The 19,013-nt window shown below is 38.2% G+C and overlaps 1 protein-coding gene across 4 annotated transcripts in view; it reads left to right on the forward strand.

Moving 5' to 3' along the window:
* Nucleotides 1-19,013, forward strand: part of DOCK7 (dedicator of cytokinesis 7) — a 147,930-nt gene that overhangs the window by 67,238 nt on the left and 61,679 nt on the right. For 3 of the 4 annotated variants that reach the window (XM_032218873.1, XM_032218871.1, XM_032218872.1), the window contains exons 15-28: nucleotides 95-212; nucleotides 859-929; nucleotides 3,338-3,476; nucleotides 4,294-4,395; nucleotides 4,817-4,903; nucleotides 5,961-6,192; nucleotides 6,947-7,111; nucleotides 8,555-8,724; nucleotides 12,920-13,009; nucleotides 14,073-14,168; nucleotides 14,862-15,002; nucleotides 15,500-15,613; nucleotides 17,718-17,888; nucleotides 18,563-18,702. In XM_032218873.1, the coding sequence (XP_032074764.1) occupies nucleotides 95-212; nucleotides 859-929; nucleotides 3,338-3,476; nucleotides 4,294-4,395; nucleotides 4,817-4,903; nucleotides 5,961-6,192; nucleotides 6,947-7,111; nucleotides 8,555-8,724; nucleotides 12,920-13,009; nucleotides 14,073-14,168; nucleotides 14,862-15,002; nucleotides 15,500-15,613; nucleotides 17,718-17,888; nucleotides 18,563-18,702 (1,836 nt within the window). Of the gene's footprint in view, nucleotides 1-94; nucleotides 213-858; nucleotides 930-3,337; nucleotides 3,477-4,293; nucleotides 4,396-4,816; nucleotides 4,904-5,960; nucleotides 6,193-6,946; nucleotides 7,112-8,554; nucleotides 8,725-11,232; nucleotides 11,326-12,919; nucleotides 13,010-14,072; nucleotides 14,169-14,861; nucleotides 15,003-15,499; nucleotides 15,614-17,717; nucleotides 17,889-18,562; nucleotides 18,703-19,013 lie in introns of all 4 variants that reach the window. The other variant, XM_032218874.1, reaches the window with a different exon arrangement.

Here is a 19,013-nt window from a genome sequence, read left to right on the forward strand (position 1 = left end):
TTATTTGATGCATTGTTTTATAATTCATCAGCCACAGATAACTCAGATAACCTCGTCACTATGTAATTTTTGTACTTTTCTCTCTTTTTTGTAGAAATCTTCTATATGTTTATCCACAAAGCCTTAACTTTGCCAATCGCCAAGGATCTGCTCGGAATATTACTGTAAAAGTGCAGTTTATGTTTGGAGAGGATCCAAGCAATGCAATGCCGGTATGGTGTGTGTGTGTGTGTGTGTGTGTGTGTGTGTGTATGTGTGTTCCATTTTGATTGTACATTAGATGCACATCAAAATGTTGTGCTATACAGGCTGCACTCCTGCTGGGACAGAATCAGACTGGACCACTGGTTTCTCAGACTTTTTGAGCCAGCAAATGGCTCAAAAAGAATTTGAGAATTTGTTTCTTAACTTTGTTTTATTTTTAACCCTTCATATTATTTTAACATCTGCTCAGTTCTGCTTGTAATTTAACAGGGTTAACTTGCTGAAATGTTTGTGATCCAAGCTTTATCTGATTTCGGTTTTGCTATTTATGGCATCTGAACCCCTTGTAAGTCACTGACTCACTTGGTGATTAAATGAATAATAATTACATACCTCTGCACACAGCACACACCACGAAATATGCAGCAGATATTAAAAAATCTATTTTCTTTTGAAATATCAATAACTATTTCTGCAGTCAAATATTTTTATTTTTAACAAGTCAGTATTTAAACTAAATCATATTTATAAAGGTTATAAATATATGCCACATAAATAGGTATCTTGATATTCATTTTTGACTTAGTAAAATTTCCAGTTCTGAAGAATAAAGAATGTTTTTTTGAAAATACATTTATTCATTTATTTTTATAGGTAATCTTTGGAAAATCTAGCTGTGCTGAATTTTCAAAAGAAGCTTATACAGCTGTTGTTTACCATAACAGGTAAAAAGCAGAAACTTTCTGAAAAGCAACCTTTTATTTTACTCGACACTATATAATATTGTGAAATCAGAAACAAAACATCTTACACTCATATGTTACAAAGATGATCTCGGGATAACAAGAATTTCATACTTTTGATTAGAATGAAATAGAGATTCTGCAGTTGTCTAGCCATGACCATGCAAATTCAGATAGTCCTTGCGTTACAATGGCAATTAGGACTGGAATTTCTGTCACTAAGGGAAGCAGTTGTAAAGCCTGATGCCACGAGACTACCTCACTTAATGACTGCAATCCCAGTAATCCCGATTGTCATTGTTAGCCATATCCCACTGGTCATTAGCTAAGGTCCCATCCCAAGCCATTCCTGAATTGTTTCCTCCCAACCCTAAATCTTGGTAAGGTAAGGGACTACCTCCTCTTCAATTCCTCCACCCTTCTATTTCCCCCAGATCTGTGCCGTTTTGGCTGCCTTGCATTCTGCCATCTTTACTGGCCTTGCCACCTTCTGTTCTGTGGCTCTTTCTCCTTGCCAATCTTGCTATCCGTATTTGATCTTCCTCCAGATATTGATAAGGCACGCTCAGCCTGGTCTTTGCAAAACAGCTGCTGGCTGCTCCAGGCCTCCATCCAGAAGTTGTGCCCATCTCATATCCAAATTGCGTTTGACAATGCACGGCACAGGCATGGAAAAAGCTCCTAGATGTACCGGTATGAAAGAAGGGCTCAGCTACGTCTTTGGCATTGATGCTGCTAGAGTCTTCTTATGTGCACTTGCCTACCAAAACCTGTTGAGAAGGCCACATGTGATAAGGCCACGTGGGATTCGGATAAGGGAAGAAGGTGTAGCATAGCCAGCAGCTGTCTTGCAAAAGGCCAGTCAAGGCACACCTCATCCAAAGTGACTGAAAAAGATAATGAAAGTCAGTTGGAGGCAGCGAGGATAGCAGGGCATGGAGGACCAGCAAGTGAAGGCTGGCAAAGTCAACAGAGTACAGGGTGGCCAAAAGAGCAGAGATGTGGAAGAGCTAGGCAGATGGAGGCAACTGAGATGCCCCTGGAGAGGCACCTCACTACCAAAAGCCCTAATTTTGATCACATGACCATGGGGATGATGCAATGGTTGTAATTTTGAGGACCAAGCAGAGCTACCCTGTAACTTTGAATAGTTGCTGAAGAAATGGTTGTAATTTGAGGACTATCTACATCTATCTGATCCCTAGCATCTTGTTCATACCCTTTTGCCTTTCATAATCCCGTAATCATGATTGTCTGAATTGCTGAAATTATGGTTTATGAACCCAGAGAGGTCACATCTTCTGCATATGTGATATTGTATGAAAAGGAATAGAAGCCTTTTTGTCCCTTTGCACATGATTACGAGGCTGAAGAAAGGAGAACATTTATTTGTAGAACAAATCAATGAAATATTTATTTATGTGAGCAAGAGCTGGAGAATAATCTAGGAGTGAACCTATCTTGTAGTATTGAGTACATCTAAAAGCCTGATAGTATCTTCTGAGATAGGGAATGTTAACTAACTAAACAGAAATGTAGATGAATGTAGAGGAAATGTATCATCCTATAGAAAAAAAATAAAATCTTAAAATAGAAAATTATCCCAGAAAATCTTTTTTTTTGACATTTTATCTGAAACGTTTTTCTTTAACTAAATGCAATACAATAATTGAAAACTGGGGGAAGGAGCCTAAGCAATTAAAAATACAATTCGTAGCTCTTTGAAATGGTCTTCCAGGAACCACAAGATTTTCTGGATTTCCCTCCTAGGTCAGAGAGAGCAGTTCATCCTCAGAGAGGGAGAACTGCCAAGATTAGGTTTGTTTCACGGGAAAGTTTTTGTTTGGAAAGAATCCCAAAGAGGCCATATGATCTACCAGGAAGAGCTTTGGCTCGGAAGCTGTTGTAAATAATCTCTAAAACTGCCTTCAGTGAGAGGATATCACTGGTGATTGGAGGATTGCAGAATGCCTCGTGTAACTTTATGATCTCTTGCCAGCATGACTTTGGCATTGTTGGCAATTTGTCTGCTGCAGTCTCAAAGGTTCTTTTTCGAAAGGCAGCTGGACTTTGCTTTTCCTTGAAGACGTTTTGCTTCTCATCCAAGAAGTTTCTTCAGTTCTGTTCAGTCAGAATGGAAGAAGCTTCTTGGTTGGGAAGCAAAATGTCTTCAAGGAAAAACAAAGTCCAGTTGCCTTTCGAAAAAGAACCTTTGGGGCAACCATGACCCAAAGGATGACAGAGAATCTCTATAGACATTTGTCTGCTGCAGATGTCTTCCAAAGAGGATATAGGGCTGCTTTTTTAAAATAAAAATTTTATATGCTTTATAAGCCAATCATACTTAAGCATTTTGTTTACAGAAAAAATCTCTATTTACCTCAAAACAGATCTCCTGATTTCCATGAAGAAATCAAAATCAAGCTTCCTGCTACTCTAACGGACCACCATCATTTGCTTTTCACTTTTTACCATGTCAGTTGCCAACAGAAACAAAACACCCCACTTGAGACTCCTGTTGGCTATACGGTAAACGACTGCCACAAAATGTCTTCTATTCCTTCCTGCCTTCATTCTGACTTTCAGCGTTGCAGAAATCATTTTGCTTGATATTATTTCTGTACATGTTAATTTTGAATAACTCTTAAGTCGGTTTTGAAACATTTCTGGTTAATTGTTTGAATTCTTTGACATGGCTTTGTTTGGTTTATTTTAACTTGCGCGGCCCAGAGTGATGGACATGAGATAGGTAGCTGTAAAAATTAAACTACAGTAAGTGATTCTCCCCCCCTCACATTTTGTAAATATTTAAGTATATCTTTTCAAGTGACAACACTGAAGAAATGACACTTGGCTACAATGTAAAGTAGTGAGTATGCAGCTTGTATAACTGTAAATGTGCTGTCCCCTCAAAATAACGCAACAGATTAGCCATTAATGTCTAAACTGCTGGCAAAAAAAGTGAATTCACCCCTAAGTAATAATATCCAAGTAGGGCCCAAGTAGCCATTTTCCCTCCCTGGTGTCATGTGATTCGTTAGTGCACAAGGTTTCAGGTGTGAAGGGGGAGCAGGTGTTTTGAATTTGGTGTTATCATTCTTACTCTCTCATACTGGTTACTGGAAGTTCAACATGGCACCTCATGGCTATGAACTCTCTGAGGATCTGAAAAAACAAATTGTTGCTCTACATAAAGATGGCATGAAAAGATATACTTAAATATTTGCAAAATGTGAGCGGGGGGGGGTTAGTAACTTTTGTATTGTGTAGGTAAGTGAATAAGCAAAGACTTTCAATGTATTTGATAGGTGCTTAATGATGCTTTGGTTCTTTTTTCCCATTCAAGTGGATACCGATGCTACAAAATGGACGATTAAAAACAGGCCAGTTCTGCCTCCCTGTTTCTTTGGAGAAGCCACCACAAGCTTATTCTGTACTCTCTCCAGAGGTTAGCAACTTCCTATAGTGGGTGTGACTCAGTAAAGTGGGTTAAGTAACAAATACCCCAAATATTAAGAACGTCTATTTTGAAAGTAAATTCTAGAAACATTTTAACTACATTTGTTGATTGAAATGTCTATTTTTACTAACTATTCTTTCACCATAATGAAAGTCATAACTGATTATATGTCGAATATGGAAAAATCAGAAGACCAGGCAGTTCAAATGAATATATGGGTTTATTGCAAGCTTATGCTCTCTATAAGAATCTGACCTACTCTACTAACGTTCAAAGCAAATTGGCGGTAGATAAGAGTCAGTGGAATTCAAAATCACTTGTGGGAGTGAAGGGATTTGAGACCAATGATGTGTTTGACCCCTCCCTGGGTCTCAGCCTATACACTTTATTGTGTTTTGCTTTTTGTCAGGTGCCTTTGCCTGGAATGAAGTGGGTTGACAACCATAAAGGAGTTTTTAATGTAGAAATAATTGCTGTGTCAACCATTCATACACAGGTATGTATTAAGAGGGATCCCTCTAACACAGGGAAAGTAACAGTAAATAAAGTTGCTCTAATGTTATAACAAAATTTCTTAATGGAATGTAGAGGTAATCCTTGACTTATGACCAGTCACTTAATATCTGTTTGAAATGTTGATGGCATGGAAAGAGTGATTTATAGGTCATCATAAATTGTCATATCCCTGCCCATCATGTGATTGCAGCCTGGGGACTTGACAACCCATTCATACTTATGAACAGTTGTCAAGTGCTTAACAATCACGTGGATGCTATTTTCATCTTCCATGCCAGCTTCCCTGGAAAGTCCATGCTTTCTGCTATGTTTCAATAAGATGGCGTTTCAGTGCCAAAGCAGAAAGACACTCATGGCTGGCCTTCTCTGTGCCTCCTTTTTCTGCCTGAAGCAGCCCACACGCCTTACTGCCTCTCCACTCTGGCACTCTGCCAAAATCCAAGCATGCTAAGCCTCCATGCAGTTGACTGCATAGGAGTAGAGGAAATTTGCAGAGGAGCTTTATTTCCCAGCAAAGAAACCGTTGAGGAGGGTTGCTTTTTTCCAAAAGTCCTGCTGTGGGGGTGCCTGGTGCCAACCTCTCCCCCCAGGAAGAGGGATCCAAGCAGTGTGGCCTTTTGTAAGTGTCGGATGGAAATTAGGACCATCACAACCAATTTATACCAAAATCTTTCAGTTTTGATTCTCAGCTATTGATACTTTGCAATATTCTCCAATTTCTTGTTTTCTATTTTTCTATCCCCTGGTCTTGCCACATCAGCCATACTTTTCTCTTTTCAGACACTGGCATGTTATAAGCCAAAAGTTTATCAGTTTATATTCAGAAATGCCATTCTTGATTACTTTTTCAAATCTATGTCTCAACCAATTTTTTCATTACTAGTATCTGATAATTTTTAGAGATGTTCCATTTTGGTCACTATATTATGCTATTGTTTATAATTGGTGCAATCTTCTTGCAATTCTGGTCTTGATTGCATTAGTTTGAATAGCTAAAAATTAAAATTTATTATTATTATTATTATTTGTTTATTTAGGACCCTTATCTTGACAAATTCTTTGCCCTTGTTCATGCTCTGGATGAACATATGTTCCCTGTACGGATAGGTGACATGAGAATTATGGAGAACAACTTGGAAAACGAATTAAAGAGCAGCATTTTAGCTTTGAACTCATCTCAGTTGGAGCCTGTGGTGCGGTTTCTCCATCTTCTGCTTGACAAATTAATTCTTTTGGTTGTAAGACCACCTATTATTGCAGGCCAAATAGGTATTTCATTTAAGCTTATGTTTTTAAGTGAAAATATGATATGAATTCACTTTGCTGTAATATAAATTCTCTTTGTTATAATTATTCCACTATAATTTAACATGCTATAGCTGCATTTAGAATTATAAGTATTTTCATTTTAGTCACTTCAGAAATTATCTCTAATATCTTAAAGCTATTAGAGCTCTTCAGAGCAAGTCTGAAAAGCTTTCATTTGGTAGATTTGCCCTCAGCTCTGAACAAAATAAAAATGAACTACCAGCTTAAGAACTTAAAAGAATTTGAAATAAGCAGCAAGATGAGGAGCAAACAATTTTGATAAATAAATAAATAGATAAATAAATAAGTGCTAAATAAGATCTCAATCTAAGAAATATATAAATGGATTAAGGATCTAGATAAATTTTGAATATTTACTTTTATTATAAGATTTTAGAGTTAACTATAAAAGAACACACTTTCTGTGATGAAAGTTATTTTGGCTATCATGACAACTACAAGTCATAACTAAAGATAAGTGATAATTTTAGAACTGGTAATCTTCAAGTCATCACCATTGCCCAGTGACCTTATGAAGTTATGTCAGTGCTAAATGAATTCATTTGCCATCTCCATTGATATTCAAGCTTAACACATATTTTAAGATATTGTCAGATTACTTTAATGTGATGACTATTCTTTCTCCCTCCCTCCTTTAGACAGTTTGTCAGTAGAAACAAACAACTTGATATCTAACTCTTTATATTCTTTCTAGTCAATCTAGGTCAAGCATCTTTTGAAGCCATGGCCTCTATTGTAAACAGACTTCACAAAAACCTTGAAGGAAACCAAGATCAGCATGGAAGAAATAATCTTCTTACTTCATATATTTATTATGTTTTTCGTTTACCAAATATGTCTCCCAATTCTCCATGCCCAGGTAAATTCACTTTTAAAATGTAATTGCATTGGATTCAGATGGAAAAAGCATGATATCAGGATCTTAGTTTCTGAATCTTACCTTGGTGATCAAACATGTAGCATAATTAATAGTTAATTACTAACAGCCCCCTGCCCTCAAATTATGCCAAATTTTAATTTCTTTTACATCTACTTACGTCATATTCTATAGCACCATATGGATCCATTATCTCCAGGCACAGTTTTTCAGGGGTATGGAGAGAGTATAGAGAAAGGACTGTCATTGGTTGTATTCAAGGTCATATATACAAGGTCCCTCTGTCATGACTAAACAGATAATATGATTACGGAAAGGAAATCTATACAGGTAGTCCTTGCTTTAATGACCATTTGCTTAGCAACCATTCAAAGTTAGGATGAACTTCCTACTTACAGCCTGTTTTTGAAGTTCCAGCAATTGCATCGTTGTCACCCTCTCACAATTGTGTAATCACATTTTCAGTGCTCAGCAGTTATGGCTGCTTGCAGCGTCCTAGGTCACGTGATTGCTCTTTTCGATGTTTTTTTTTTGCCAGTGATTGGTTTGCTTCTGGTTTCTAGAAAAAAAAACCTATTACTGAGAACAAGCTTGCTTAACAATGATGGTGTTTGTTTAACAACCGCAGAATTCATTTAATGACTGCAAAAAATGTTGTAAAATTGAGCACAATCATGGTGATCCGGCCATTATGATCATAACTCCATATGACTACCTATAATGAATGCTGCTATATAACTTCCAGGCAAACTTGAATTTTTCTTCCGAATTGACCTAGAGAATGGAATTTGTAACTGTCACTGAGCAAAATTAGCTGGGACTACCTTTCAAAGTGATACTAGTTACATTAGTACTTTAGGTATACTCCCGTCTCTTTGCTATCTTAGCTGCTGTTTTAATACAGTTTTTAATAATAGTTTATGATTTGTGTCATTTTAATCTTTTAACTACCATATTTTTCAGAGAATAGTACGCACCTTCCTCCCCCCCCCCTCCAAAAAAAAGAGGGTGAAAATTTGGGTGCATCTTATACACTGAATGTAGCTCCACCCACCCACCGGCCCCAACCTTTGGCCTCTACCAGCCAGCAATTTACCTCTTTGCAGCAAACGGGGGATTACGAGGCTTCAATAGGCTATAGCAACTCCTGCAGCCTGAAACAGCTGATGATCGGAAGAAATTGAAAGTGAAACATGCTGTTTGCTCCATGAGGCAAATTGCTGGGAGGCAGATATTTTTCTCTTGTTTTGCTCCCAAAAGGTTGGTGCGTCTTATACTTCGGAACGCCTTATACTCCGAAAAATATGGTATTTTTTATTTGTTTTATAACTTGTAAGCCACCCAGAGTCGCCTGGTAGTGGAGATGGGTGGCATAAAAATTTAATAAACAAAATAGTTTCTGACTCCTGCTGTGCATTTCTTTAGCTCCCAGTGGTTTAGGAGGATCAGTGCACTATGCTACCATGGCTCGTTCAGCTGTCAGACCTGCAAGCCTAAACTTGAATCGTTCCAGGAGCCTTAGTAACAGCAACCCTGACATATCAGGGACTCCAACCTCACCCGATGATGAAGTACGATCAATCATTGGAAGTAAGGTAAGATGGCTAATAATAACATCCCACTGTTAATAATTATTAAGTGTCAAATCCTGAATCCTGTTGGGTTCCAGATTTGATTTGTTTGCTTCAAATTGGACAAATTGTGAGCATAGGATTCCTATTAGTTTTAGAGATATTCATGTTAGATTCTTCCACTGTTAGTAGATTGCATTTCCAGATGCCTTTTTCAGCGAGGGTAACGACACCAAAGAACAGATTCTTATCATAAGTAATTTCATTTTTCTTCCTGGCAAAGAATATTTTATAAGTCACTTTAAAAGCTTTTAGGAGGCATTTTAAAAGCATTTTTACACCCCCAAACTTATTCACCCAAAATCAAGAGTCTTCTGAGTTTTTACATTAGCAGCCTACTTGCATACCAAGGGCAAGACAAGAACATAAGCACCACAGAAAAGAATCCTTTTATTTAATTAATGAAAAGGAAGGGGAAAAAGCTTCACCCCCCCAAAAAAAAAGTTTACCTGTTGTTCTTATTAAACATTTAAACATTGGACTGAAAGAGCTCGGAGTCTTTTAGTATTCATTTGATAGTCTTGCTTAATTAAACCACCTTGACCTTTTTTGTGAAATGCCGGAGGGACAAATGTGCACATGAAATTTACCTAGGAGATGATAAGTTTTGCATGAGCTGCCTGGCCTGAATAATTTGGCAATAAAATAGATAGAAGCTTTCTGAAGCATACCCACTCTTTAATAAACTGGAAGGGCTAATGTTTCTGTCTGATAGGATTCCATAAAACTCTCAAGACATTGAATTTCAAGGCAAATCTAATTTTTCCCCCCTTTAAAATGGAATGATGCTACTTACCAAAATTTGATGTGCTCATTGTTATATCTCACTTAAAATTGATATTAGGATAAATAATTGATTTCAAAAGTGCATTACAGGTAGTCCTTGTCTTGCAATATTTTCTATAGTAATCATTCAAAGTGATAACAGCATTGAAAAATGTGACTTATGACTGTTTTTCACATGACCTTTGCAGCATCCCCATGATTATGTGATCAAAATTCAGATGCTTGGCAACTGGTTCAGATTTATGACCATTGCTGTGTTCCACGATCATGTTGTCAACTTTTGTGATCTTCTGATAAGCAAAGTCAATGAGGAAGCCAGTTTCACTTAACAACTGGGTTACTAACTTATCAACTGCAGTGATTCACTTAACAACTATGGCAAGAAAGGTAGTAAAATAAAGCAAAACTCACTTAGCAAATTTCTCACTTAACATAAATTTTGGACTCAGTTGTGGTTGTAAGTTGAGGACTGTCTATGGTACATACATTTGTATATATAGCAGACCATCTCATCCTCCTCCAGATCCAGACTAACATATCAAGGGATCCTTGTAACGAGTGTGAACTATGGCACAGAAACTGCAGCTTTTCCAAATTGGAAGAGGGAGTTGTTTAACATGAAAAGCCAAATCACATCAATGGCCTTCAGGCAGTTGTTTTAATAACCATGTATGGTATAGAAAATCAATCATAGGACATTCCTTAGTGAGATTTAGTTTCGAAGACTGATATTTTTATTTATTATATGTTCATGAACTCCTGCAAATTCAAGTGTTTATGGTTTGTATATAATGGTGTACAATTGTTTCTTCAGAGGTCTGGGTTTTTTATTATTTGACAACCAATTTTTAATTCAGATATTTATGGTATGCCTATATGCCAATAGATGATTGCAGCAAGATACAGAAGCATAGAAATCTATGAAACAAAACCGATTCCCAGAAATACATATGAATTATCTTTTATACTATGTAATAATGATGGAAAATAAAACACATGTATTGTAAAATAAATGGTTTTTGAAGTGGTAAAATATACTCAGAGATCCAAATCCTGAGAAATTTGGTTTAACTTTATTCTAGCTAAAATCAGTAGAGGACGATCCAGTTAATTTATGTCCTGATATTCAGTGACTTTGCAGCCTGACTGGATTTCTTTAGAATTGGGACTACTGTATATGAATTAATATTTACAAGCTTACTAAATATGGCACCTAAATGATTTAAGTAAAGTCATAAATAAACAGGAACTGGAATAAGATTAAAAGTAACCAGAAATGGAGAAGGTGCCACTTATTAGATATGCCTATATAAGGTGCTGCAAAATATATTTGGTCTGATAACATTTTAGCATGTACCTGGGGGGAAAATACAAATAATTGTAGAGTCCTTGGTGCTGACGATGTTATCTAGTTTGATAATCAAATATCTGCAATAAAACAAGCAAGCTCAAAGAAAACCAATGATCCCACAAATCCACTCCAAGCTACAAATATTCTCTTCTGTCGATACAAATAATTGTTTGGACTAAGCAAAGTATTTAACAGTACTAATTGGTGATGCGTTTGTGCTGTATACCTTCTGAGTTTCTTTGAAGAAATTAATCTCCTCCAATTTCCAATGCAAATGTGGCATGTAACATGTAACATTTCTTTCCTTTCCTTGCTGCTTTCTGTTATGTGCCCAGGGCTTAGATCGCTCCAATTCTTGGGTAAACACTGGTGCTGCAAAAGCTGCCCCATGGGGATCCAACCCCAGTCCGAATGCAGAGACTTCACAGGTGGTGACTCCCTTAGAGCTTCCTTACTTTCCTCTTAATATATTTGGTTGATATCACCGTTCAGAAATCTTTCTCCCTCGAGTCATCACTGTGATCCCTTTCATATACTTTTACCTGTTTTGAAGAATTCTCTTGTATCCACCAGCCTGCATGAGAAATCATCCATCCCTAATTTTTTTCTTTTCTCAAGCATGTTCAGAACTGGTTTTTTTCCTTCTCTATAATTAATTTGTACACTTGTTTTATAAAATTTCATTGCATGTAATATAGTCCAGATAGAAATATGTTACATGCAAATGTAACATTTCTAAATATTACATTGTTAATCATATATAAAATTGGCTTACTGAAATACTGTATTAGGACTTACATTAGCCATATCTAATTAATAGGTCTCATTAATTTCCTTTTATTTTAAGGAGGCCAATCTTATATTTTGTATCATCATCATCATCATCATCATCATCTATATCTGTTATGATTTTGATAATGCATTTTCTTCCTCATTCACCACCTTGTTTTTATTACATTATGTGTGAATCTCAGTTCATAACGATTTATTTTTCTTGATGAAAACTGAATGTTGAAAAATGTGTCAAGTAAAATACACTGCAAAATACAAAATGTTAGAATCATGATAATTTTAACCTTAGCTGCTTGCTTCTTAACACAGTGTGATTATTTAAATGAAGTCCTAGTTAAATTCAATTGACCATGCTTTCAGCTTTTAATCAGTTTAATTATTTTTTTAAAAAATATTTTTTTAAAAAAAAAGGTTGTTAAAAGCAAATGTGTAAATAGAATGCCATTTGATTGTATACAGGTAGTCCTCGACTTATAATTCATTTTGTGACCATTCAAATTTTTTCAACATCATTGAAAAAAAATGACTTACAACCATTTTTCATATTTATAACCGTTGCAGCATTCCCATGATCATGTGATCAAAATTCAGCTGCTTGGCAACTGATTCATTCTTACGAAGGTTGCAGGGTCCTGGGGTCATGTGATCACCTTTTGTAACCTTCCAAGAAGCAAAGTTAAGATTCACTTAACAAACATAACTTAACAACTGCAGTGATTCACTTAACTGTGGCAAAAAAGATTGTAAAATGGGGGCAAAACTCACTTAACAAATGTCTCATTAAGCAACAGAAATTTGGGGCTCAATGGTGGCCATAAGTCGAGGATTATGTGTAATTCTATACAATAAATATTGATATTTTGAGCAATAGCTGACTATTTTTTAAGCTGGGGTGAATGACACAGAAGTTAGAATATGTTGTTTTCTTGTATGTCAGCTAAATGCAAAGTTGTTACAAACTAGTTTCATACTTTTGCAACACTTCATGTCTTTAAGTGAAAACATTGCATAATGTTTAATCTCCGTTTGAACCTTAGAAACCTTTTTTTAAACAAACAGCTTTATTGTCTATTAATAAGTTTCAAAATCTCCATAAGATTCAGTACTGCTTGTCCTTTTAGAGGTTGAAATCTAAAATGTTTCTGTTAATTTTTTAAAATGTCCATTGTCTCGAACTGGGGGTGTCATCCATGGCATATTTTAATGTGCTGTCACCATTTTATTTTGCAGGCTGCGGATCGAAGCTGTAATCGTATGTCTTCCCATACAGAGACACCAAGTTTCTTACAAACATTAACAGGGCGATTGCCAACTAAAAAGGTAGATATAGCAAAGATGATTTCATGCTGTTGTGCAAGGCAAGGAGTGATAAACAGTTCAGTCACTGTTTAATGTGTCCTGAATTTGAAGAGTGCTGAGTCCACTAGAGTGGCAGTGGCTTGATTCTAGTTCCACACATATAAAATACCTTGGATGTTAATCCAGATGAATTACTTCATTTTTTGTAAAAATATTAATTCCTTTCAATCACACACTTGAGAGCAATTTAAAGATTGAGCAAATGCTCCGTGTGCTTCAGTATAGCTTACAGGGGGCTTCCACTTACCATCTTTCATGGAGGTAGGAAGAAGTTATTGTAGATTACTGATATTCTGCTTTTGCTTGAGGGCATCCAGGACTGAGCAGCTGGGAATCTATATGGGTGTCTTTTGCCCACCGGTTTGTTTTTCCAAGAGATGGATAAAAAGTAATACATTTTTCTTATTAGTTTTCCAACAGATCAGAACTTTTTCTCCCTTATCTTCTCTTCGGTAAAACTGGAGAAAAGAGTGGAACTCTTTCATCCTGAGCTTCATTTTTCTTCCTCTTCTAGCAATAATAATAAGACAATTTCAGGAGAAACTAAATTATAACTTTATCAGAAATTACAATTTGTCTTTAGTTCTGCCTGGCATAGATTGGATTTACACTTCCCATTATGCAATATTTCCTTTTTAAAAGGTTGTTAAAGAACTGTTAACCATTGCTATAATGTTGATATTATTTTACTAATTACAGCAAAAACTTCCGGTTTTGTGGACCATTGGCAAGGGAGGGGAAAGGGGATAGTTCCACGCGAGCGACAGGTGAATGTGCCCAATGCTCTATTTGTGCAAGGGCGGGCATGCACGTACGCCGCTTGCAAAAAAGGAGCTTCCTGCATACGCTCGCTCACCTGTCACTCTCCCAAGTGGAACAGGGCATGTGCATGTGTACTTGACTGCTGTTTGCGCAGCCTGGTTTCCAATAGACCACAAACTACCAGGCCATAGTTCAGGAGTTGGGGAATCTCTGAATTACGATTAAATGCTGGAAGAGTAAACATGAATTTTAATCTTGCTAGCTTTTTCATGAAGAACTGGCTTTACAGTGGGTTGTCTGCAGTGGAAGTGTCCGTGAAGCAGCTCTTCAGCAAGCATGGTTCTTCTTTGAACTTATGGTAAGAGAATGAGAAAAACTGTTCAGTTTTCAGGGATGAGCAACCTTCATGTGTCCCAGCCTAAAGTCACAACCCTTACGCAAGAGATCAGTTCAGATCTCTGGTAAGACCTGCCTATTCCTTTCCTGTATTGGAGGGAAAAATGATCAGAAAATAAGTCAGCCAACTTATCTTTGGTTGTTGTTATTGCCTCTGGATTTCTTTCCTGATCCCTATCATAGATTAACTTTCGTGGAAAATGGCTAGTCATTATCCAGATAACATCTACTTGTGTAGAAGATAAAATGCCTCTGAAAGTTACTCTCCAAATAGCAGTAGACTTATATACCGCTTCATAGGGCTTTCAGCCCTCTCTAAGCGGTTTACAGAGAGTCAGCATATTGCCCCCAACAATCTGGGTCCTCATTTTACCCACCTCGGAAGGATGGAAGGCTGAGTCAACCCTGAGCCGGTGGGATTTGAACCGCTGAACTGCTGATCTAGCAGTAGCCTGCAGTGCTGCATTTAACCACTGCGCCACCTTGGCTCAATGGTAGATAGAGTTAGACCATGCGAAAAGAAGGCAACCTGAAGCCTCTCACAACTGTTATAATGATTAAATCTGGTTTTCAGAATAGTATCAAATCATACTGCTACCCATAGTTGATCTTTTTCTTGCAAGTGATGGCGAGTGGTAATATATGTTTCCTCCAGGTAAAAAGTATTGTGCATCATTTGTATTTTGCTGACAAACTCGACGCCTCGAGGAAGAATCGTTTTCCAGAGCGCTTCATGGATGACATAGGCGCGCTGGTCAGCACAATCGCCAGTGATATAGTCTCCCGTTTTCAGAAGGTAATGGAAGCAATTCAGCTGTGTTCTCATCTCTCTGTGCGCATGCCCAAGATGGTGTCCTGTCTCGTTTGAGGAGAACTGAGGGGAGATGATTGTCCTTCTCGGGGCTTGCAGGGGGCACCCTATCCCATCGTTGGTTCCAGGTCTAGCTATGAGAACTTTATGGGACCTCTGGGATACCCTTGAGCTGCGTTTCATTGCTTCGTAGCCGGAACATCGTGAGGGTTTGTTTGGGATATTCTATTTATTCTTTTAAACTTTTGTAATATGTGGGTTTTTTTAATGTTGTACGCCGCCCTGAGTCCTTGGGAGAAGGGCGGCATATAAATTCAATAAACCAAACCAAACCAAACCAAATCAAATGTACACCTCGAGATGGAGAGATAATTTCTAAATAGTGGACAAGTGCTTAGATAAGAGTCTCATGGTGAAACTTCTGTTTTGAAACATTCTGTCCTTTTCCTTTTTTTCCCCCTTCCTTTTTGCCTCTCATGCAGGATACAGAAATGATTGAAAGACTCAACACTAGTTTAGCATTTTTTCTCAACGATCTGTTATCTGTCATGGACAGAGGATTTGTCTTTAGTCTTGTTAAGACATACTACAAACAGGTATGGTGGCAAGATTGAGATAAAAGGAGGGCATCTAAGATAGACCTGGGCTTGGTGTAGAGAATCCTCGGTGTTGGGTACATCCAAGGAGAAGGAAAGAAAAGAGGGGACAAGGGGTAAAATACATTGTGGTATCTGACTAGAAGGATGTTTTCCAAAGGAGCCAAATTCTATCCCTTCTCTCTTCCTCCTCCTAATTTGATGAACAACTACTGGGGATGCTATCACTATTGCAGTCAGTTAGTAGACTCCAAAGCATCTTTTTTACTCTAGAAGTTGGAAAGAAACATTGGATTAGCAGTGACGTGCGGTGAGGTTTATGGCCGGTGAGGCAAGCGGGCAAAAGCTGCCGTATGTCTGTCGCCCTATGTCTGCCTTCGGCGGGGCTTTCGGAAAGCCGCACCAATGCCCCGGCGTGGCTTTCCGAAAGCCACCCCCAAAGCCCCGGCACGTCTGCCATAAAGCGGCATGCATCAGGGCTTCGGGGGCGGCTTTTGGAAAGCCCTAGCGAAGCCCCGAAGCCCCAGACTTTCACTTTCCGACTGCTTCTCACCGCTGCCGTGCTCCACCACCTCGTCCCCCCCCGCCTCCTCCGACAAACAATCCTCCGCTTTCTTCAGCTCAGACAGAGCCGGGACACCCAGGCTGCTGGCGGCAGCGGCGGGGACCACCTGAGCACCCATGATCCCCCCTCCCCAGCCAGCCAGCCCACCCAGCCCATTCCTCCCCCAGCGCGGCGAGCTCCAGCGGACTGGACGCGGCTGGGAAGGGCCTGGCAAAATAAAGAAAGTGCCAGCCCACCAGCAGAGGCGGGTAAAAGTCCCGCCTCTGCTTGTGGGCTGCCCCTCTCTTCTCATACAAGCTGCCCTCCCTGCCTCTCCCCCTTTCCTCTCTTCTCAAACAAACTCTTTCTCAAATTGAAATGAAACAAACACACACACGCACACACAAATTACTTACAATAAAAAATTACTTACAAAATTACAATAATTTTGAATTCCTCCCCCCTCCCTCCGACTCACATACCTTTTCCAGCTGTGTCACAGAGGATTTCAACTCTGCTCTTGTCTGCCATGATGAAAATGTAAAAATGTAAAAAGAAAAAGGCAAGAGCTGCTGAAGGCAGGCTGGGTTAACTGCTGCCAGCGTCCCCAATGGATGACTCTGCTTAACTGTTTTAAAAAAGCCTCTAAAAAAAGTGCCCTCTACAGGAGGAGGCAAGAGAACCAAGTGCCTCATCTACATAAGGAATTTTTCAGCTTTTAACCCTTGCTTAACTCTGCTCAAGTGATCATAAAGATAGACTAAATGAGGCACGTGGTTCTCTTGCCTCTTCCTGTAGACTTTACTGTGACTCTGGCAGCAACTACCTCAGCCTTTTTCCTTTTAATTTTTTTTCTTTTCATGATGACAGTGGTGAGGCCCTGCCTCCCCTGACTACGTCCCTGTGGATTAGATAGAACATATTCTGGGCCAGCAGTGTGGTTGTATTCAGCAAGGATTTAGACCAGTGGTAGGTTTCAATTTTTTTTAGAACCTCTTCTGTAGGTGTGGCCTGCTTTGTGGGAGTGGCTTGCCGGCCATGTCACCGGATGGAAGTGTCTTGCCAGCCATATGACTGGGTGGGTGTGGCGAAACTTAACTTAAAGCTGTAAAGCTGTAAAGTTACAAGATCCTTGCACCCCTAACCCTTTAGAAAAAACCCCCAGAGATGTTCAAATTTGACAGCTTTAAGACTTGTGGATTTCAACTCCCAGAATTCCTCCTCTCGTTCTTCATCTTGATGATGTGTGGACGTGCAGGGGGAGGGAGCTGGAACCGGTTCTAAATGGCACTGTAGATTTGTGGAACCTCTTCTATAGAAGAGGTTAGAACTGGCAGGAACCCACCCCTGATATAGACTGAGCGGCATGGAAATGCTTTAAAATGATTTAAATCTCAAATTGAAAGTAACAATGTCGTGTTCATTTTTTATGAATCACAAATTTAATGTGCCTGTCCTTTGTTCTCTATTTTTGTAGTCTAGAGGAACATGGATACATTTACTTTTGTAGGGACTCAGCTTCCTTGTCACTTTTTAACTTTGCTTTTCCTGTTTCACAAGGTGTCCTCCAAGCTTTATTCTTTACCAATCCCCAGCACGCTAGTGTCCTTGAGGCTGGATTTCCTTCGGATTGTCTGTAGCCATGAGCATTATGTTACTCTGAATTTACCATGTAGTTTGCTAACACCGCCTGCCTCTCCTTCTCCTTCGGTGTCATCAGCAACATCACAGGTGGGTAATATACCAAAAGTATAGTGTAGTGTTAGAAGGCAAATAATAATCCAATGGACTGTAGCATTTCATATAGAATTAGATTCTTCTTTAGCTCTGTTCTCCTTTAAATGCAGACTTTTAAAAATAAGTTGTGCTGGGTTAAACCAAACTGTTACTTGATTGATTTTGACTTGATGTGATAAATGCAAATATAAACCAGTTACTCCATTGATTTTGACAATATATAAATATACCTATTATAACTTATCAACATGGTTATTGCAAACCATGTCTTAACATGAATTGTTATCTTTGTTAAACTATCTAATGTCTAAAATTTGTAACTTGAATGCCCAAGTATGCTAAATGCATAAAAATGGAAACCGAAGAATACACATCAATAATATTAATAATGTGATCCCCATTCCTACATTCCATCTAGATATATCAGGAATTCCTTTTAATTTGCAATAAACATATATTATTGTTATATTTAGCTAATAAAAAAGCAGATAAATTCTTTTGCCGAACTAAGGTTGAACATATTTCTTTGTTGTTGTTGTTTTCTTCTTTCATGCTGTTGTCTTATTATGAAGTTTATTCTATAAATAAATAATGGGATGAGGTTGTGGAGGCCACTAGGACTAATACATATTAAAAAACCTACGAGAAGTTGTGTTTTTGTGTTACAGAGTTCTGGCTTCTCAACAAATGTCCAGGATCAGAAGATCGCAAATATGTTTGAGTTTTCCGTTCCTTTTCGTCAACAGCATTATTTGGCAGGACTGGTGCTTACTGAACTAGCTGTCATTCTAGATCCTGAAGCAGATAGGTAAATTTTAAAATTGGTTCCAATCGACTATAATAATTTTTTTAAAAAAATCCTCTCATATTAGCCTTCAAATGTATTGTCACAGGATTGTGAAAGAATGTATTTCTTCTCAAGTCCTTGTTCCTTTCACACTCAACCACTCTTTAAATTTGCTTAGATAGTTGTACAGGTAGTCCTCAATTTACATCGGTTCATTTAGTGACTGTTCAAAGTTACAACGGCACTGAAAAAAGTGACATGATTATTTTTCTCACTTACAACCGTGGCAGCATACCCGTGGTCACATGATCAAAATTCAGATACTTGGCAAC

The sequence above is a fragment of the Thamnophis elegans genome, chromosome 5, assembly GCF_009769535.1.
Source record: "Thamnophis elegans isolate rThaEle1 chromosome 5, rThaEle1.pri, whole genome shotgun sequence".
Lineage (NCBI taxonomy): Eukaryota > Metazoa > Chordata > Lepidosauria > Squamata > Colubridae > Thamnophis > Thamnophis elegans.